At 41.2% G+C, this 23,161-nt stretch overlaps 1 protein-coding gene across 1 annotated transcript in view; it reads right to left on the bottom strand.

The window, feature by feature from the left end:
* GRM4 (glutamate metabotropic receptor 4) overlaps positions 1-23,161 on the bottom strand; it is a gene marked incomplete at its 5' end in the record, with an annotated part of 52,205 nt that overhangs the window by 3,281 nt on the left and 25,763 nt on the right. The window contains one exon of the mRNA XM_018556773.1: positions 12,184-12,430. Coding sequence (XP_018412275.1) covers positions 12,184-12,430 — 247 coding nt within the window. The remainder of the gene's footprint in view (positions 1-12,183; positions 12,431-23,161) is intronic.

The following is a 23,161-nucleotide window of genomic DNA, read 5'->3' as shown; positions in this document are numbered from 1 at the left end:
CCCACCCCCCCCTTTGTGATGTGTAGCTGTGGGAATGATAAATGCTCATACATATACAGCCTTTGTTATAAGATACATATGTCTAAAGATTAGCACACATGCTTATTTGTTGATTGTGAGTCAGTCATGTTATGTTTTAATTGCGTTTATTTTATTTGAGGTTATCTTTTAAAGGGTTTGACTCGCATATTCTGTGAAGTACCTTATCGGAACAAGAAGCATAAAAGCAACATTATTTGGGTGTTCGTCATGCACAGTTAACAAGGACTGTGCCATACCAATTGAGGATCAGTGTATGATCAGCTTGCTAGGTTCATGGACTTAGATTGCACATCTGAGTGAATGTTCATCCATGCATGTGGGTCCACAATCTAACTGTGCTCTTACTATTTTTTCCTGCTCTATTTCATTTTATCCAGCAAATCAGCCACACCAATTTTATCAATAGATGGGGAAATGTAAGTGCATTTGTAGCAGAGCGCACACTGTGGGGAAAATTAGACTAGAAACACACTAGTGGATTGTTCCTGGCTTTATTACATCATGTGTGACAACTACAATATGCCCATCTTGCCTGGCATGCTAATTAGCATGCCAAATACTTTTAGTTAGTTACTGGAGAAAAAAAATAACTGCTCACTAAACACTAGGCATATTACTTCCTTCTGGCCCAGTATGTCCTGATTCCTGTCCTCAAGTAGTAATTTTACTCTTCCAGGTTGGTGTACAGCAATGGCATTTAGTAACCTTTAAAATAACTATATTATTTCACACATGAAGGTACTGTAAAGGAGTAGCATCAGTGGAATAGTTTAGTAACCACTTCTTGGATTTCAGAAAGATATCGCAGATATTCTTTAGAAATCCATCTTGCAGTAGTGCAACAAATTCATGTATGTGTCTGTAAAGTGTGAATTTGTGGGCATTTTAGCCTACCATTGTTTTCTTGTATTTGCACATTTTTACATGCATTAGATGCATGCACATGAAGATGCACATCTTGGCTAGCATATCAAAGACATGCAAAAAGAATGCAAAAATGTGCTTAAAAATATGCAAAACACGTTTTTCAGGCTTTGCCGCAAATCGCTGCTGAGAAGCTCGGGAACTTTACTGAGTGACAGGCTTTTTACAGCTTTTGACAAAATGCCTAGGTGTAAATGGGGGCTATTCAAATTAAAAGGAAATTCATGTGCTGAACGTTTTATGCACGACAAAATGCCTTGGTGTGAATGGTGCCTTACAAGCATGAATAAGTTGGTCGAATAATGGAAACCAGTGGCGTAACAATCGCCATAGCGACCCAGGCGGCCGCTATGGGGCCCGGGCAAAGAGGAGCCCGGCCAGGGCCATCTGGGTTGCTATGGCATGTGGGGGTGCTGGCTGTCACAGACACAGCTCAGCAGCGGCCACGGCGCATTTCCCCTCATAGCCGCTGCGGAGCTGTGTCAGTGACAGCCAGCCCCTGCGGCAGATGAGGGCGGTGTTTGGAATGGAGGAGGCGGAACCCGCCTCCTCTTACATCCCTGGCCAGCGACCTAAGAGCAGGTGGGGCCAGTGATGTAAGAGAAGGTGCGGCCCGTCAATAGCAGAGGAGGCGGGGCCCGGGGACGGAACAGGAGTCGGGGCCCGGCGACCACAGAGGCGCTGACAGGTAACAGATCACAGACCCTGAAGAGCCCACTATAGAGAGTCTTTGGTGGGCTCTGCAGGGTCACTCTCCGCTGGGGCTCTGCAAGTGGCATAACTAGCATTCACGGGGCCCCATACAAAATTTGGCTATGGGGCCCTGTGATTTCTAGTTACACCCCTGATGGAAACTTATAAAATATCAGTTGCAGAAGAACTTAAAGACAAACTTTGCTGCCGAATTGTCTCCATGGAAGAGTACATTAACTAAGTTACCAACTAACAAATGGTTAGTAAACTGTGCATAAAAAACACATTAATGTCCATAAAAACAATGTGTTACTTAACAAAAGTGTTCTCAACCACTTGCTGACCGGGGTGTTTACAGCCCCTTCCTGTTCAGGCCATTTTTCAGTATTCAGCACTGCAGTACTTTGATTGACATTTATTCCGTCATGCAACGCTGTACTGAAATTAATTTTATACCATTTTTTGGGGGACAGATAGAGCTTTCTTTTGGTGGTATTTAATCACCACTGATTTATTTTTTACTCTATAACAAAAAAAGTACTGAATAATTTTAAAAAAATGGTTTTCCCTTTATTATTTTATGAAACATTTATTTTTACCCAATTTTTTGGTAAAATATAAAAGCCGCCTTTACCGGAGGTCATGTCGGGTAAATAGATACCAAACATGTCATGCCTTAAAATTGCACGCGCCTGCGAAATCGCAAAAAAACACCATAGCCAAAATTGGTCATAGGCGCCACTTTAAAAGATTTTACCGCTCATCAGTTTAGTGTTATCAGTGATTGACAGGCCTAAAATGATTGCTCTCATTGCGATGTTCGCGGCAATATGTAACACGTGCAGCATAATTGGAGCAATCAGCGTTTTTGCGTGTAGGCGCCACTAACGCATTTTTGCGCATCTATGTGGGGGTGGGGGACTTTAAAAAAAAATTGTGTGTGTAAATTTTTTTTTTTTGATAAATTCTTTATTTCACGTTTTTCAAACAAAACAGGTAATAGATCAAAGGATACATAAACAGGACAGCGTGGCATGTAACAATGTACTGTACGTGTACAATGCAACCAACAGTTATGTGGCTATCTTACAACCCGGCTGATGATAGTCAAGTAGGGAAGCCATGGGCATATGCATGCATGGAGACAAGCTTATAATCAGTGTATAATTGAAGATGTTCCTGAGGTAGGTGGAAATATTGGCGCGTTGGCGCGTATTTAGGGAGGAAGTGGGGCAGGGAGGGAAGAGGGAGTAGAGAGGGGGGAGAAGGAAGGCGGGAGAGGGAGGATGAGCAACAGTGGGTTATGTTTCGAACCCCAGGCAGCGTTCGCTGCTTGTGTGGCTGCCGCCTAACCCCTCAGGAGGAGTTCTGTAGTAGGGTGGTAAATTCGGTGGTGTGTACATTTTTATTTATTTTGTGAGCAATTTTTTTTTTTTTACTTTTTTTACACTTAACTTAATTGTTATCACATAGGGTGCTAAGAAGTTCCCTATATGATAACAAATTACAGTTACAGGTCCCCTTTATGGAGACATCAGAGGTCTTTAAGACCCCTAATGTCACATAGGGACCCCCAGAGAAGCTGATGAAGCACAGATCTGCTTCATCAGCTTCTCTCCGGTTTCTGTACCGGAGAGTGACAGAGGAATGCGGAAGTTATGTAATACACATCACTTCCTGCATTCAGAGACCCAGAGGAGAACGGAGGGAGATCAGGTATTGATCTCCCTCCATTCTCAGTGCACAGAGCCACTTTATTGCCCGGGATGGATGGACTCCTTGGATGGATGGACGCCCAGGATCGCGGGGACGGCGGCGGCGGGGACAGCGACGGCGACCAGAGGTAAGGAGGGGGCGCACCCTCACTTGAATCATACAAGCGATTGGGTGTCTTTACAGACGCCTGACCGCTGGTGTGTAAACGGCCATCGCTGGCCGTATAAAATCCAGGTGGTTTCCCGCTCGTGCGCACCAAGGGGCGCGGGCACGAAGGACGTCTAAAGACGCCCACCCGCATCCAGGAGACTCCCGTCCGGCCTTCTTTCAACAAAATGTCAATAAAGTGCTTCAGAACCAACTCCATCCGCAAGTTGTTTCTCCAAAATCTGTGTGAACTGGATTCAGTAAAGTAATATGCCAGATCCACTCCACCAGAGCACTCCAAAGGTCGTTAACACATCTCCTAATAAATGAAAAAGAAGGTCAAAGGCATAGGTAGGATGATTCCGTACAGATTCCAGGAAAGTTGGCTTGCCAGTATTCCTTAACAAGCAAACACCACCTTAGAAACTATAAAAGAGGAGGGGGAAAGGGTAATTGCTCAATATTTATTAAACAAAATGCACTAAAAAATGAGCGATTATGTTTGCTGAGAAGATACCACACTAATGCTTCCGGGTGCTGTGTGTGGCCCACAACATGCATGATGCCATCACAGCATTAAAGCCCTGCCCTATGCATTTCGTCTCATAGACATTGTCAGGAGCGGTGAAGCACTGTGACTCTCCAAACATAGAAATAGCACACTCAACTCTTAAACACCCACAAGCAGCACAAGCTTAATAATTACCTGTGAGGGTTAAACCCTCAATGCACCACCAGTATCTAAGCCTGTCTAATACTGAAATAAAACTTCCTAGAACTCACATAGAACAATTAACCCTTTTTCAAAGAACAGACATTAATGTGTTTTTGTCCACAGTTTACTAAATTGATAGGTATTGTTAATATATGCACTGACCATTTGTTTTACCTATTGATCATCAATGTTTATACATTGTTTGGGATAATGATTTATATTATTTATGAATTGTGTAGGGTTTATTTTATTTATAGTACTGTATATTGGTATTATTAATATTTGATAATTTGGTATATAGGACATTTATTATGTTTAAAGTAATATAACTTATAGAATTCTAATGTAATCTTTCATTTGACTTGAGTAAGCCCATCTATGAAATATGCTGTGTTCTGACTCTCCAATCTAAGCATTGAAAGTGTGATCTCTATCACTTACAGTTGTGGCGAGATAGCAATAACTGACAATCTTAGCTGCATATGCAGACAATGACTTGATCCAGAAGACACCTTGTCGGACACCTCTGCAAGAACAGTGACTAAGATTTCATGGGTGAGCTGAGAAGGTTTGTGGTCCAGTAGTACAGAGATTTTTCTTGCAACTCCAATCATGCGTTTCCAAGAGCCTTCCATGTGAGAGGAATGAAGTGGGTTGAATTCCCATTTACACTTGTGGACATTTTAGAAATTCACTTCATCTTTTCTGCTCCTGTAAAATTAGTTCCTCAGTCAGATCTAAGTTACTTTACAGGTCCTTGCACAGGAACAAATCTTCTGAAGGCATTAATAAAGCAAGAAGAGTCCATTGATTCTATTACTTTGAAGTGCACTGCACAAATGCTCAAGCAAGTGAACAGCGCAGCCCCACACTTATTGTTCACAACTCCAACACAAGTCCTGCGTGTAACAACAGCCCAGGAGTCAAAAATGTCTATGCCAACATTAGTAAAGGGTGGTTTAGTGCTTAATCTGTCAGCCAGAAGCTCTGCCTTCTGCTGATGTAGGTGTTTTCCTCTTAGTTTTTGACACGTGACACATTTGTGGAGTATGGAGAATATATACCTTTTGATCCTTTTGAACTAGCAGAGCAGTAATGTGATGATGTCCTGGAATAATGAGGGGATTTTGCTCTTCACTGAACGAATTGTACTTTCCTATGCCACCCACTCAAAGTAGCTTGTTGTGATCAATTGTTGTATTTAATTTGTACAGAGGGCTATCCTTCAATAGGTTCAGTCCCTTTGATATGTCGCCAATCTCTTGTGAGTAGACATGTTGGACTCATTAGGTAATTAACTTTTCTGCTTGAGAGACCTCCTCAATTGTGGGGGGCACTTTACAGATGTGCCACTTATGTCACTCTTTGTCAGTGTTAGAGCTGTTTGCAAAGTGATGAGCAATGTGAATAAGACGTGCAATGGATCGTACGAGAGAAGACCACTTAGAAAAGCGTTCAAAACGGTGAGGACACAGCCTTGCCTATGCCTTAACAGAGATGTTGAGTGTGATGGCAAAAGCTCTGATTTCTTTATCAGACTCCGGATGAACCAGATCAAAGGTAGAATTTGCAGGACTTGAGACGAGTTCATCATTCAAGAGTGCCGGTGGAAAAAGCCATCATGTGTCCAGAAATGCAGAAATACTAACAAAAACAGACAAAGCCATCTCATGCTTGCCTCTAGGACTACTCCAGAGTGTCTCCCTTTCTCTGAAACTCCTTACCCCAATCTGTCCGCCTATCTCCTATGATGCCCACCTTTGTGCTCTCTTTAAAAACTGAAAGGGCTGTTGGTATTTGTCTGTATTGGAATCTCATGATCAATTAAGGATGATCTCTGATCTTACCTTTTTTAAGGCTCAGTTAGGGATACTCAACATGCACGCCGTCCCGACAAAGTCCTATGAAGAAACACGTAGACGAGCGGGTGTACGTTGAGATTACTAAACCACAGTCTTTACATGCAATTTGTTTTTTGACTCTTGTCAAAAACAATTGTTTACCTTTTAATAAAGTTTTTTTTTATTGGTGATGGGACATACTGCACTATGAATGTTCCCAATTATTTCCTTTGAGCTATTTTTGGTTTATTTCTGGACCTCCTTTATGAGGAGACCTGAAGTCGAGTAGTCGTGGGGCTTTTATATCTGTAAAGAGCCAGAGGAGGTGGTGTGGCTGAACATCTCCCACAGGGATAGTTGAGAGGCAGACCAACAATCGGATATACCCTAAGCGAGTTTACAAAGGCTATCTGGTGAGTGCGGACCTTTTCTGTTAATAAACATGGAGCACTGAGACGCACAGAGCACTACAACTTCATATATGGACATATTGATTTTTTGAATATCACTTTTTACTTTATTTTTAAAGGACATTTATTATGACACTTTACACTTCTTAGATTGTTGTTTATATGATTAATTTGGTTATAACACATTTTTTTATATACACATGCAGCTTGTGTACATCACGGGTTTGTGCCTTTGCTGAGATTGTATTTTCTTGTAGATATTTATCACTTTATTACATGCCACACTTGAGTGTAGTGGTTTCAGAGAAAAGTCATCAAAGACACAATTTTTAGATTTGTATCACATTTTATATTAGAGGTGCACCGAAATGGACATGTTAAAACCGAAACGAAACCGAAATTTAAAAAAATGTCAGGCCGAAACCGATACCGAAAGTGTTTTTTATTTTCATTTTTTCAAATTTTTCAAATATTTTATTTTTTATAAACTTTTTAATTTTTTTATATTTATATTTATTTTTATTTATTAATTCATTTTTTATTAAGTATTTTTATTTTTTACTTTACTTTTAGGGGCTTCGGGAAAATATTAGGGGTCTAAACAGACCCCTGATATTTCCCTTTTAAAATAGAAAAAGAGATTGAGAACACCGAGTCCTCAATATCTTTTTCTGTGTCCCCTGTTATCAATTAACAGGAATCCTCTACGAGTGTTCCTGTTCACTGATAACATGAAAACATTGTTTGTTTACTATAACTACAACTATGAATGAACAGGAGGTGATGTAGATCACTCCCATTCATTCATAATTGAGGATATAGTTAACATACCATATCCTCAATTATGTACACACACTCAGCGATCACTGATCGCTGAGTGTGTGTACTTTGCTTTTCTCTCTGACACGTTGTCACAGGAGGCTGATCGAGCGGTGTAGGGAGGAAAGCCCAGCCTCCTGTGACAGCGCTGTCTCCGCCCCCACACCGCTCTGCCGGACTGTGTGGGAGGAGAGGCGCCGGCCGCTCACAGTGCTCTTGTCCTGCAGCGCTCGGCCGGCTGTCACTTTCTCTCCTCCCCGCTGGAACACAGAGCAGAGCCCAGCGGGGAGGAAAGAAACCAGGGATGCGCCGATGTATCGGCCGAAACATGGCTCTTTTGGCATTATGCCAAAAGTGCCATTTTCGGCCGATATGTTTCGCCGGCCGATATATCGGTGCATCCTTATTTTATATAGATCACTCTCTCGAGTGCAGTGCAATTTGGATTTCATTGAGCTAATTTGTGTATATCCCATACAAACTGAACACAGCAGTTGGGTGTACCACTATCACCATCTCAAAAACTCATCTCTTCAGGGAAGCCTATCCCACCTCAGCATAACTGCCCTTTTACTTTTTCCATCAACTCAATCTAAACAATTATTACCTTTTTGTATCACTTGCCCCTCCTACTAGATTGTAAGCTCTCACCAGCAGGGCCCTCCTATCCCTATTGTACCGATATTGTATTGTATTGTAAATTGTATTGTAACTGTACTGTCTCCCCATTTTGTAAAGCGCTGCGCAAACTGTTGGCGCTATATAAATCCTGTATAATAATAATAATAATAATAATATTATGTTATCTGCATCTAAATATAATGTAAGGACAATATAAATATGCAAAATGGAACATTTTGGATGCTGTTCACCAATCTATTGCCCCTTTCACATGGGCAATGTCCGTTCTAATCATCTGGGGATCCGTGCACAGATTTCTTGCTAAACGGAGCAGAATGGATTTGTGCCATTTTGCAATTGAGGAAAATACTAACCAGACCCTTGTTAGGTCTATGGGGAGTCGGGAGTAAGCGGACATGTGGCTGTTTACATCCAATTACCTCTGATCCATCCCATTCAGGTTCAACTCGGTTCCATTTTTGTCTCGGACTCTCCAAGTCATTGGATGTAAAAGAATGTAGGTCCGTTTACATCCAACTCCCCATAGACTAACATTGAGCTTCCAGTCATGTCCGCCTGTTGCTTTTTGCTGTGTGAAAGGGACCTAAAGGTCTTGTTTATAATTTCCCTTTAACACCTTTTTACTGCATACATTGACGTGATCAGGACACATGGGAATGTGCAATATATCCACCAGTGCATTTTGCTGCTCAGTAATCATATGCAATACACACGAATGAAGATTTGTTTCTGTATAATGATCATACTCGTTATATTGCACTGTTTAGAATAAAGTTAGCAGACTAAACCTTCTACAAGCTGCATGTTGTGTGTTTGCAATGTGGAAATTCACAGAGCGTACTGAATACGTGCAGCGCACGCCTCCAGGTTGCTGTAGGATGTCTAAGGCTGCAGCCTGTGGGAGATGTCGCTTGACATTGAACCTGTGAGTGAGAAGATGAATTCTGACAGCGTCATTAGCTGTATGCTGTGTTTTCTGAACGTCAGCACCAGGAGAGGTTGGGGGGAGCTATTGATATACAGCTGTTTATTTAAAAGATACGTGACCCACACACAGCAACAAATCAGTGACTTTGTTTTTCCCAGTAGATAGGCTAATCCTTTTTAGCCTCTTAGTCACAGGTCTCTGGCTTTGGCTTTGTTGATTTGGTGCTGATCTAATGTTTAATTTTATCTTTCATTCATTGAACAGAGCTGACACGTTGTGATTTGTTGTCATAGAAAATGTAGTGTTCAGATAATTATGTGCGTGCAGGTTTTGGTCTAGTGTATTTGAAACAGGTGATTTAATATATCGCCATTATAGGCACAAGGAGAATGTATGTTTAAAGCGTATGTCAAGGCAAAATAAAAAAAAGCACATATGCAATACATCTCTGCAATACATGCACATTTCCCCATGTTTTATCCTGCAAGTGAGCACAGGTATATTTTTGCACTTATCTAACAGATGTATCAAAATGCTTTCAATGGTATATTTAACAGATCAAAAGGGACAAAATAAGAGAAGCTGATTATTAGTATTTACATCCACTTTAATTACAATATACAGTCATGGCCAAAAACATTGGCACCCCTGCATTTCTGTCAGATAATGCACCACTTTGCACAGAAAATTGTTGCAATTACAAATATTTAGGCATTCCCATGTTTATTTCTTTTGTTTGTATTGGTATGACACAAAAAAGTGGAGAAAAAAAAAGCCAAATCTGACACATATCATGGAAAACTCCAAAAATGGACTGGACAACATTATTGGCACCTTCTCCAAATTGCAAGAAATAATTGCATTCCAAGTTAGTGATGCTCCTGTAATTTGTAATTAAACTCACCTGTATCAATTAACAGGTGCTGAAAACACTCCAGCAACTAGAGTTGGGCTCGATGTTGGAGCCGAATGTGAGTTCAACTCGAACACCGCTAATTTGTGTGTTCGCCAAACACACGTACTATAAGGAGGTTCAGCAGTCTGTTCGACCGCTGAACGCCCCACAAGGCAATGCACCTTGTGAAGCCCTAATTGGCTAAAGGCTTGCAGACGTTGCCCAATCAGGGCTCAGTACTCTGTAAGAGCCATGATTAGGCAAAGTCATGATGACTTTCTCCAATCATGGCTCACCTGTCAGATGACGTGCAACTGTACACAGTTGGGCGGAGCTAGCTGTCCCGCTAATGAGGCCCTTGATCCCATCGGCATGGGGACAAGGTGCTTTTCCAGGGGCGACCCTGGAAAAGCACCCTCCCAGTGCCGAGGGCATGGGGCCTTGTATGGAAGAAGGGTGGGCGCTCGCTCATCCCCCCTCTTTTCCGGCCCTACCAGGCCTGTGCATGGATCAAAGGTCTGGTATGGAATTTTAGGGGGGTGGGGTTTCTTCTTAAAATTCCTACCAGGAATGTAAGGGTCTGGCATAACTTTTGGGGGAACCCCTTCGCTTCTTTTTTTAAATGGGGTCTCCCCTAACATTCCTATCGGACCGAAAGGGTGTGGTATTTTTTGGGAGGGGGAACTGCACGCTTTAAAAAGAAAGTCATTTTTGTTCTTTAGAAAGCCCATCATTCTACTGTTTTCAGAAAAACAAATGAGGCCTTTGAAGAAAAAAATATAGTCCGTACAATCAAACATGGTGGAGGTTCACTGATGTTTTGGGGTTGCTTTAGGCACTGGATGTCTTGACTGTGTGCATGGCATTATGAAATCTGAAGACTACCGAAGAATTCTGTGGTGCAATGTAGGGCTCAGTGTCAGAAAGTCGAGTCTCCGTCACAAAAGCACATGTCAAAAAGCACCCAGAAATGGCTTCAGACAAAGCACTGCAGAGTACTGGACTGGCCAGCAATGAGTCCAGATCTAAATGATCTAAATCCCATAGACCACCTGTGCAATCTGAGAGACCTGGAGCAGTCTGAGATACACGATATATATATATTAGGGCTGCGGAAATTAACGATTAATCCTTCGATTAATCGTTAATTTTTTTGATCAATCAAAGTTCTTTTGATCCATACTCACCTCTCCGCCGGCTTCCGGGTCTTCCGTCGATGTCCGCAACGTCACCGGACTCCTCCCCCCTTCCACAAGTGGCTCTGTCGGATAACGAAGGGAAGGGGGCTAGAGTCCGGTGACGTCGATGTCCGTGACGTCACTGGACTCCTCCCCCTTTCCTTCGTTACCCGATGGAGTTCACAGTGAGTACACAGCCTAACTCTCCCGGCCGCCCGGGAGAGTGGTTTAACCTGCTCTCTCTTTTTACCGGAAAGGTTTAATCTGCTCAATCGAGCAGATTAAACCTTTCCCTGCGATCGTTTTTTTTTCTTTTTCTTTTCTGACATCGGGAGCCGCGGCCTGACCGTCAGTCAGAAAAGAAAAAAAAAGGCATACGATTGCATAGCTAGATTCCCATTGGCTATTGCACTTTGCAATAGCCAATAACAAACTAGCTAATGCACCCGCCCACTGCTGCTGTCAATCAGCAGAGGGGGGACCTGATTTTTTTTCTATTAGGTCCTCTTCTGGTGATTGAAAGCAGCAGGGGGCGGGTTCAATAGCTAGTTTGCTATAGGCTATTGCAAAGTGAAATAGCCAATAGGAATCTAGCTTTGCATTCTCTTATGCCTTTTTTTTTATTATTCTGACAACTGCAACTGGCAGAATACTAAAAAAAAAAGTCTGCAGATAGCAAAGAAGCTATTGCTTCCTGTGCGATCTGCCATCATTTCAGGGGGGTGCTCTCTCCCAGCCCCCCCTAACCCTCCCTCCGCAGATGGGGGGGAGAGGGCACCTCCCTGAAACAGAGTGACACCTCCCTGAAATTGCTTATTTCAGGTTGGGATCCCTGGCATTGACCTATACACATACAGCACAGCAATTAATTAAGTAATAAAATGAACTAGGATCACACTAATCCAGCACGTTATTATTCTGAGTTGCCCCACTAAAGCGGCGGCCATATTGAGTGGGGCACGTGAGATTAATAACGTGCTGGATTAGTGTGATCCTAGTTCATTTTATTACTTCATTGCTGTGCTGTATGTGTATAGGCCAATGTAGTTGGATCTGTATGTGCGTTATAATTAATCGAAATTAATCGATTAAAAAAATTTCGATTAATTGAACAGGAAAATTTTAATCATTTCCAGCCCTAATATGTATATATATATATATATATATACAGCAGATATAGACAGATATAGATTTAGATATATAGATGAGATATTCATTAATGTTCAGATTTACCTTGTGTCTCCATGCTATCACATAGCTCAGTCTTGGCTTCCCCATTGGGTCTGTAGCCTCCCTTTTGGGTAAACTTGTTGCTCATTGTGGCTGCAGTGACAACCGCCTTCAGACTTCTTTTACGTTTGGGGACATTCAGTTCTGGATGGAAAAGGATAACGTAGACCTTGGGCATGTACAGCATACCTAAGGATACTGAGGCACTCAAACTCACTGATATTGTCAGTGTTGTGGTTTGGATATGCATCTAAGGACAAAAGTAGACATGATTAAAGTAAACATTGATCAAAACCACGAGAAAAAAGAACACAGAATATAAACAGTTGCCACAGATCACATTAGCCACCATTTGATGTATCCCTAAATGCTATACTTTTCACTATGCTTTAGTTAATTGTTTGTAAAGGAGCATGCAGTGTCAGACATAAAGGTCCATAATGTATTCTCTGTATCAGTTTGCAGAGACAACATTTGTAAACTAAAACTAGATAAATGCATTGTTGTACTAAAATATTCCCAAAGGTCCATGAAAAACAGGTTTAATTATGTTTAACTGCGTGCCGTCTGTCCGTTGTAAATAAACGGAAGGATGGCAACCTCCTGTCAGCGTGTGGATGTTACTGTACGTATTTTTTTTCTGCACGTGCGCGCACTAGGGAGCAGATTCCTGCAGAACATGTATACAGCAGTTACCGGATGCTCCATACAAGTGTTTGGGCGGCTCTACAGCCGTCCGATCGCTTGTATGTTAACAAAGAGTGTGCGGCTTCCCCTCCACTGAGCTGACCCCCCCCTCCCCCTCTGCTGCTGCTCTCCACCGCTGCTGCTGGTTATCCCAGGCTCCGCTGTCCCCCCATTGGGCCCTGGACTGGCACAGTGGCTGGTCACACTGTAAACGGAGGAGAGATCAGCATTCTCCTACTGCTGATCTCTCCTCTAAACTCTAAAGGCGGCAGTGATGTGTATTACACGTGTATTTTTTCACTTCCGCCTTTAGCTGTCATTTCTGGCTGCTATAGCCAGAGAAGAAGCTGGTGAAGCAGATCTCTGCTTCATCAGCTTCTTTGGCGGTCCCTAGGTAACATTAGAGGTCTTAGAGGCCCCTGATGTCTCCATAAAGAGGACTTGTCATTGTATATTTGCTATCACATAGGGGGCTTGTCAGACTAAGGCATAGAAGGCTGGACCCGCTGCACATTGCTGCATGATTCAAGGATGTTAATTGCAACTATAATACCTGAATGGCATACGCCTATGAGGAGATTAATAATAGAAAGTTCCATTGAACTATTTGCACACAGAATGTGATTGTGCGATCCAGGGAGGCTTTTTGCCCAATTAATTCATTTTGTTTTTAGGGAGTTGTGCTGATATACATCTCAGCATTAGTGGCGTTGTGTTAACGGTTTTTATTGTATATATTACTAATCAATAAATAAATTTTAATAAAGATATGTATTTGTTTGTTTATAATGTAATTGAATTACTAATGTGACACCTTAAAAGCCCCACTTTGAGGATTGTTGTATGTGTTTATTTTTTTAAAGCCAGCGCAACATGAAAAGTGGTCTTTTGCTTCCACTGTAAGGGTCCATTAACCCCCATAAGTAAATAAATAAGCACATTCACACTAGTGGATCATCGGTCCATGTGAACATCTGATTACTGCAGAGCAACCCAATCTAGTGTAAATCCAAGTGTGACAAACCAGTCTGCCAATCATGATTTATCACTGCAAAAAGCTGAGGAAGAACTACAAGCTTATTAGGAGTACAGTTACAATATTATTCCACAGTAAGTAAAGCTGCCTTTACAGCAGGGATACCAAATTCTGGTGTTCCAAGACAACAAAGAAAATAGAATAAATGAACTAAAGAAGAAGAGGCTATTTACTTAAAGTGAGTGTTAATTTTGCAACGAGTACGCTCTCTGTGAAAAGTGAATGTTAGCTTCTGTACACTTTTTATATTGCACACAAGACAAATTGGAAAAAAAAAAAACATTTTTTTTCTTGCACAATTATCAGATGTTTGAAGTGAGCAAAACTTCCCCTTAATTACTGAGCTAAGTGAAGGTTCACTTTGCAAATGTACGACATAAACTTAAAGGAGAACTATGAGGTGAGTGCTTTTCACTCACCTCATAGTTCTAGCCGACCTGTGACAATGAGACTGTCACAGGTCGACTCAGTAGATCGGGAGGTGAGCGAACACATACCGGGTTCGCTCGCCTCTCGATCCTGTCACGGCTCTCTGCCGTGACAGGGGGAGGGGCTGGATTCCCCTCTCCCCGCTCCGATCTGCCAGCGCTGACTGGCGGAACGGACGGGGGAGGGAGCGGGTACAGCTGGCTCTGCCTCTAGATAGGCAGAGCCAGCTGTCACTCACACAGCTGGGTGGATTCCGTCATCTACGTCGGGATCCACTCCGGCTGCGGCGTCTCAGTATTTACTGAGCTTAGGGTAACGGGAGGACGCTAGTTTGTGTCCTCCCGTTACCCTAAGGAGAACTATGGGGAAAAACACTGACCCCATAGTTCTCCTTTGTTCTCACAGTGCTACAAAAGATATCTGATATTTACCTTCATGAATGAGTTTGCTGGTCTTGTAAAGCATAGAGACCTATTTTGTAAATGGCTAAAACAATTTATTACTGTACAAGGCAACTGATCATTAGTTATATAATTTATACTACAGATTAATAGTTACATACTCTTCATATGGCTATATATTAGGCATTAAAGCAGAACTAAAGTCCACTGCATATACCTCCCCTCAAGCAATCTGACATCTGCAAACTCCCTCATCATCACTGACGTCTTCACCCAGTCTTCATCTGGGTTTGGAATCTTTGGCTCTCCTAATTGGTCAGCCCAAGGCATGCCGAGATGTACGGCTCAATGTACAATCTGAAGTAGAAGTATTTATTGCAAAGGAAATGTACAAGATATCTTCTGCAATAAAAGTCTTTCTGCTGGCATTTTTTCATGAACCCTCAAAGCTCTTTTCTCCTGTTACTCATTAACTGTGTCATCAGTTACTCAAGAAAAGTGTACTTCTTGTTAAATGAATGCTATGGCCTGATTTGCTTAAGATATAAGCTGCATTGTACATATGCAAAATTTCCTGTGGAATATATGCTCTGCTCCAGGGTCCAAATATACACAGGCCACCCTAAAGAAAAAAGTGTGCTTTCCTCTAAAGCTTTTTGGTTAGGAATTTTAAATGTGTATTATGCAGGAACAAAAATCAGTGAGAGTAAGAATGCCTTTGCGTATGTTATGTTATGAATATCACACTTGCACAAGATTAGAAATGCCTTCTATGACCAGGGCCGGTGCACATACACAATTTTATATACTGCTGCCTCTGAACAGGTTTCCTGTGACACATGCCTATACATATGCTGCCTGTTTTGCTCCAGCAACACAGTGTACATTCAATTAACCAGATGCTTTACCAGGCACATGAGCATTTCATTGCCAAGCAAGCCATTAAAAGCATTTTTTTTGACACATAGTGCAGTTCATTATAGCAAAATGCAGAAACGCAGCATTGTTTGGATGTTCAACAACTCATGGTAAACTAGGAGCTCTCTGTATGCCTTGATCATCAGTGCATGATCAGCTAGTGATATTCAGGGATTGCGCTTGCTTTGTGCATGGACATAAAACATCCTCATGTGAGCCTGCAATGCAAGCTTATTATAGTGATTTGTCCTAACTTACTTAAGTAAGTTAGGCCTAATATTGCTACAGGTTTACAAATCATTTGCATAAATCACTCACTATGCAATAAAACCTACCTAAAAAAAACTTGCAGAAAAGAGGCAAACAGAACAAACAGATGTTTTTTTTACCTCAATGATGCATAACAATGCTATTTTTGTAGATAGAATTTTAAATTGTGGTTGTTCTTGAACCACATGCATAAGATTTTTTTTATTGTTCAGTGACTTTCAGGAAAATTAATTGCGAAGATTCCTGCTTCGGACATTTATTTTTGAAATTGTACTTCATTCAGAACTTTTATGTACTGTTGGTGTCTCACACCATTCTCTTTATCGTTCTGATAAGCAGGGTGTCTAATTAATCTCTACAGACTGATCCCAAATATATATGCCTTTCTTTATGTCTCAACTCCTGTCATCAACATGACTGATTCCTTCTAACTAACAGTTGTCAATGGTTAAACCCAGCTTACCCTGGCAGGCAGAGACAAATAAATAAAATTATGAATTAACTACAGATCATGGGTAACCACAGCATAATATTGGCCTCTCTCTGTGGCACCTGGCCATGTCAACCAGAAAAATGCTGTTATTGATCTTACCCTGGTTTGGCTATGCCAGGTAGCAGGGTTGCTGTCAATATAGTTAGTACATTAATAGAGACCAGTTCTGTGGTAAGAGGTTCCTAGTGATTGTTTCTACCAACAATTACTCTATAACGCTGATAAAAACATCTTTAAACTCTGTTTTTTATACAACCTCAGCTTTCTTATCAGTTATTAGCTGGGTAGAAACTCTGAGATTTTTTTTACAGTCTTAAACCTATTAGGCATACAGATTTAATTTCAGAGTTCTGGCTGAGATGACAAAAAATTCTAAAGGCAATAAATTAACTCCCAGACGGGAAGAACAACCAGGCTGTATGTTTCCTTGCTACAGAGAAAGCAAGGAAGTGTGACTAGTGGCAGTTTATTCCTAAAGACTCCTACTGTGTGTCTGATGTCAGGTCAGTAGAATGGAGACTCCACAGGGGTTCAGGGTCAATGTCAACTGCAACCTCTCCAACCCTTGATGAAACAGTACTGGAAATGTGTTATCTTCCCATGCACACAAATTTTGTGTATTATTTGCCTCAACTGCCTCCCCAGATTGGGGCACCCACCTGCCCCCAGGCCCTATTGCAGCCACGTGGGGTTATAGTTATGCCAGTGAAACAAACTCACGTTTGAACAAAGAAAATCCATATTTCCTCCACGCAGATGTGACATTAAACCTTCATTTATTTAACTGTTTCTATTTATAGGGGCCAGACTTTCTTTAAAAAATGTTTCTTTCTTCTTTAAATTTTGTATTTCCTCGTTCTCTAGTGGTATCCAAACCACCAGCCCCACCCCCCTTGTACGGATGCCTCAATCAGCTAGCCGGCCACTGTGCAGTCACAGTATGACTAACAGCAGAAGGAGCATGTGACTCCTTTGCCCTCAGTACCCTTCCCCACAACCAGGAACTTTGGGGAGCCCCAACTATCTTCCCGCTCGCTATGGTGGATACACGCAGCTGCAGGTAAGTGTGAGGGGGATGGGGGTTTTAGAAAAGTACTGGGTGTTTTTTGCTTTAATGCAGAGAATGCATTACAGTAAAAAACACGCAGACTTTAGTACTATTTTAATTTTGCTACATGCTGAAGCAGTTTGCGGCATGGTGACCTTTCCAAGCCTTACCAACCATGGTAACCTGAACTTGCATCTTCCATTTCATTGTAATCTAGGACAAAGGAGGCATTCCTGATCAATTACAGGCTAGGCAGACAGCCAGAGATAGACCTTGGTAATTTGTTTTGAATACCAGTTTTCATTTTCCCTTCACCATTTGTATTCCAGGTTTCTGCTTTATTCCAAGTACTGTATCTGACATGAATTCATTCAAGCTGCAATTGCAAAACTGACATTTATTTTTTTTTGCAGATGTTGTATCACCAGGACATTGGTAATATAGGATATATCATTGACTATATCTAAAAGATATATTACAAGTGTTTTTAATTGTTTTTTTATAGTAGTTTTACATAACATTGCTGATGCAGTGCCTGGTTTGCAAATATTTTCAAATAAATCAGATTTTGATAAGTAAAAATCTACTTTTGGACACTCATGAATTTTATAATTGTAGAATACATTTAAATAAATAAAACTTCAAGAATCTGGTCTCTGAAATATGCACACAGAAAAACACAGCTAAAAAACATGAAGAAGCTTTTTGTTTTACCATATGCTACATTAAAAGCTTTCACATGGCATTACTCTAAGTGGGTTAGACGAGTGAATAACCGAGCCGAAGTGAACAGAGCTGAACAACGTTTGGCTATTAACTCTGGCTCAGTACGGCTGATTTCAGCCGTACATCGGCTGAAATCAGCCGTACTACAGCTGCCTTTGGTCAGCAGAACATGCTCTGCATGTTCAGCTGAGCCGAAGTGCAGAAAGAGTTTGACTCAGCCGATCCAACATCTGATTCAGCTGAGCCGAAGCTCCAGCAGCTCACTTGCTGCCATTTGCCCCTATTCTCATAGGGGCCGAACGGCAGTAAGTGAATAGCTGAATGCCGCCGAACGGCATTCGGCTCAGCTATTCTGCTCAGTACCTCTGATGCTGATCTGTCATTAAACAATAACAACTGGGCGGAGCCAGCTGTGACCTCACGGTCGACTCCGCCCAGTTGTTTTTTTTCCCCGGGACCTGCTAGAAGACCCTGGCAGGTCCCAGCTAATAGTAAACAGTTGTTATTGTTTAATGACAGATCAGCATCCGCCCAGTTGTTATTGTTTAATGACAGATCAGCATCAGAGGTACTGAGCAGAATAGCTGAGCCGAATGCCGTTCGGCGGCATTCAGCTATTCACATACTGCCATTCAGCCCCTATGAGAATAGGGGCGAACGACAGCGAGTGAGCTGCCGGATCTTCGGCTTAGCCGATCGAGATGTTTGATTGGCTGAGTCGAACTTCGGCACAGCTGAAGCCCCTCAGTGTTGGTTGTTACAACCAAGCACTGCAAATATATTTTTTTTAAATCTTGTTTTGAAACTAACTATTTTCTTATGCACTGACTACACAGTTTGTGTTGACTGATGAGCATCCTTAAGTGCACCCTAATGGGAAACGATTGTCTCTTTTTAATCAAAATGATCACACAATCAATTTTTGTTAATGTTTAAAATGTTTCTATGCATAGTTTGTAATTATATATGTACATGGAGGCAGTCAAAATTGATTTCTACATTATATTCTGCGTTGATGTCTTTCTGTGCATTCCTCTCAATTCAAGTTTAGTTAGGTCTGACCCACTAAAAACAATATGTGTTTGGCTGAGACTGGATGAAAAAAATAGTGAGTGAACTCCAAATGCCAGTAAATCCTAATTGTTTTAATAATTATTTGCATAAATACTTTATTTTACACATAACCATATGCTTACGTGACATTCCGTTACATGGGCCTCCTATAAGAAAGCCCAGCTCTACCACCATGCTTCTGAGCAGACAGTGTTAATTTACTAGTAAAGGCATTGCTGTCTATAGTAACAAAGGAGGTGGAAGAGGGTAGGACCCCCCTACCTAGACCTTCCTACCTAGATTATTCAGATCTTTGTCCAGCAGAGCATCTGTGGGGAGAAAACTTTACAGAAAATAGAACTTGGTGGTCTTTCACCTGCTGGCTGCAAATGCTAAATATTTATATGCAATAATTTATATTTACTTGAATAGATGAAAACAATAAATATATACAATGTATTCAAACAATTGTTTTCCCTTTAGGGTAAAAATGAAAGAAAATAACTGAAAATACATTATAATTTCCCTTAAAGACCAGTGTTACCTAGTCTTAATGAGACCTGCATTTGTAAAGGGACCATGTATGCCTAGGGTAGCCCATGTTCAGCAGGGCAGCAGCCTCTCCCTGTTTGTTTCAATTACATTTATTAAATTTTCCTCATATTTCCTACCCATGTTAATATAGTATTATGTGGCGTTTACACATTTGTTTTATCTAGGATGCAAATAACAATGTTGCCAACTTTTATGGTCAGATAGGTGTAACAGTATAAATGCCTTGTAGGGGCATATCTTTGACATCCAGGCTTGATCACACAAGCACAGTTATATGCCATTTACTTTTTTTAATTGAAAGCAGCTGCAAATAAATTCCTCACTGGGATGATGATTGCTGCAATAACTCAGTGTGCAAATCCAGCGTTCTGATCCTGTCACGCTACCAGATTCAATAGCAAATTACAAAGCGTTAATGCAGTCTTAAGCGACCGTTAATGCTTTGTGAATGCCAATAGATCAAAAGCATGATGGGATTTCCCATTGCCTGCATCTGACTAATGTCTGTATTTGAGTCTAGAGGATATGCCAGCTTAGGCTTGGTATAGTCACTCATTTTAAAGAGCAAATATTTTCATGTTTATAGTTAATCTTCAATAAATATTGAAAATTAAACCTTGAGATGCATACAGGCAGCACAGCCTACCTGCTGAGTAGTTCAGATTTTCATTTAGGCATTTCTGTAGTGCATCAGCCCACCCAGCTCCCTTATGTCTGTAATCTGGTGATCTTGGAACATACCTGTTGCTGATGAACACCCTCCTTGCTGAATGCAGTACTAACATGTTTTTTGAGTCACCAGTCAGACTCAAATGTGCCTAAGAGGTTTAAAGGTTATTGGTGATCCAGGAAGCAAATAATAGAGTAAGCAAGTTACACAGCATAGGCTTCAGGAAGTACACTTCCTGCTGCCCTCCTACTGATCTTGTAAAGGTGTTCATGCTTTTTCTGCAGTACATTACACATAATTTAGAATAAAGCAACCCTGTCACTACAGAAAAGTTATTCAATCAATTAATTTACTTTTCTTTTTGCTGACTGTGTTTTTATTTCTGTGAACAAAAACATAAAATTCTAGCTCCAATTATTTTTTGGGCACAATAAAAGGTTAAGCATATTGGAAAGCAATGTCAGGAGTCATGTAAAGCCCACTGCCCCCTTAAAAAGCACCAAAAACATGTGCATTTCATCTTCCCTATTGCCTCTATTGATGTATTTCAATAAAATCTTGGGGAAAAGTAATACTTTAAATTTCGATCGGCACAGGCTCACAGATTAGCTTTGGTGAAATATTTGATGTCTGACCACCTTTATATAAAATATTTGTTGGTGGTCATATTCAATTTCTTGTGCGGGATTCTTTTTCCAACAAGTCTACATATGTGTTTATATCCTGTATGCACAAACCCTTTTCCTTTTGTTTTGCAGAAACATAAAAAAATCTCAGTGATACATGAACTAAACCCCCAATTACCATTGCAGTTTCAAATTGAATACTATTAACTGTATGATCTTCAGTAGAGTATTTACTGTCTCTAGAATGTAATCGGACAAGTCTGATTGTATTGAAAGTATGTTAATTAAGAGTTTGTATTATTAATTACATTGGTTTTCTTGCAAAAAGTGGTTATCTTTTAGTCTGAACTGGTTTTAAAAGAAGGCATTTTGCAATCTTAAATGCTGTGCGTCTGTATAAAAATTACAGAATTAATTTACGTTACCACTGCTGCAGCTCATTTAATTTTAAATCCAGACTGAGATAGATGCACGATGCTAGGCAAAGATCAATATCTCTGTAATACTCAACAGAGGTTTTATGTATGTCATACGAAAGGCATTTAACCACAAATACTATGCAACACCAATTCAGAACAAGAATGTACATTTCCCAATAGACGCATGAAAGGCTGACATTGTGAGGTGCAGTGTGATGATGTTATAGCAGTAATGTCTATCCTTATGGCCCTCTGGACATCAATACACCTGCATCTCAGCAACCCTACACTAGGCTTGCATATGACACATGTAAGAGACATGTAAGTGACTGTTCACTGTTCAATTTACATTGACCTTGATGGTATATTCGTTATTTTGGTTGAGTTAAATGATCATTACGAACTATAATTTGTTGCAGAAAAATGCATTAGCCAGACTGCTATTGGGTATTTTAATTTTAAATAGCCAATAGCAGGCTTTGTTTATTTCTGCTCACTGCCAGATGTAAACATTGAATCGGGAGGTTTTTCTTTCCATTTGTTTTCCAACGCTGGAATGACTTCGTGGGACATTTTTAAACTATATTTTAAATAAAGGACTTGTCAACAATTTGTGTTTTGTTTTTTTGTTCACTTAAAGGAATTTTTTCTAAGGTGTTGTGTGTTTATTTACTTTTTTAAACCCTTTAGTGAATGAGTAAGGGGTACCCAGATGCAGATGAGCCCCTCTGCCCACAGACCCCTCAACCACTGGGTCAGGGTTGTGGGCAAGAAGCCCTTGTCCCCACCAGGTCCCCCCCTCGAAAAGCACCCTCCCAATGCCTAGAGCATGTGGCCTGGTATGGTGGAGGGGGGCCGTGCGGTCATCCCTCCCTTTCCTGCCCTGCCAGGTCCAAAGGGTCTGATATGAATAGCCAGGGAACCGAACATTATTTTTTTGGGGGGAGGGGGTTTACATGGGGTTCCCCGTAACATTCCCACCAGACCTAAAGGGTCTGGTAGGAATTGGGGAGAGGCACCCCATGCTGTTTTAAAAAACATTATTATTATTTCTGTTAACAGTTAAACACTTTTGTGTATTCTGTGACAGCTATCAGATTCTTTACATTTGGGATGAAGTGTCCTCAAAGAAGCAGAAGCTGTTACAGAATAACACAGATCTTTCAGCTTCTTTCATTACTTACATTTTGTAACAATATTGTGCTACTTTGTTTTATTTGAGATACAAGTCAGAGAAGCCAGAGAACGGTAAATGACAGATCTCCCGGTAATTGTGTTTCGCTTCCAAATGAAATTCGGATGTGTCCGAACTTCATTATCAAACATTCAGATTCGTTACATAGTTGCATAGTATTTGAGGTTGAATAAAGACCATCAAGTCCAACCTATTGTGTGTGTGTGTGTATGTATAGGTCCCTGTGTCATCTCATTCTTAAGAGTACCTGTACCCAGGGGCGTATCTGCCGCGAGGCAAACAAGGCGTTTGCCTGGAGCAGCAGATTCGCTGAGAGCGGCACCCTGGGTGCTACTCACCTGGATGGGATGACGCGGACGTCGGCCTGTAGAGTGGACGGTGTGTGCAGACGGCGAGCGGCGTTGATTTAAGGTGAGTCTGTAAGCCCGCGAAGCGGCGTGTCAGTCCGGGGGGGG

This window comes from Nanorana parkeri, unplaced genomic scaffold, assembly GCF_000935625.1.
Source record: "Nanorana parkeri isolate BGI_ZX_2015 unplaced genomic scaffold, ASM93562v1 scaffold252, whole genome shotgun sequence".
Taxonomy (NCBI): Eukaryota; Metazoa; Chordata; class Amphibia; order Anura; family Dicroglossidae; genus Nanorana; species Nanorana parkeri.
This window is presented reverse-complemented; position numbering and strand designations above follow the sequence as displayed.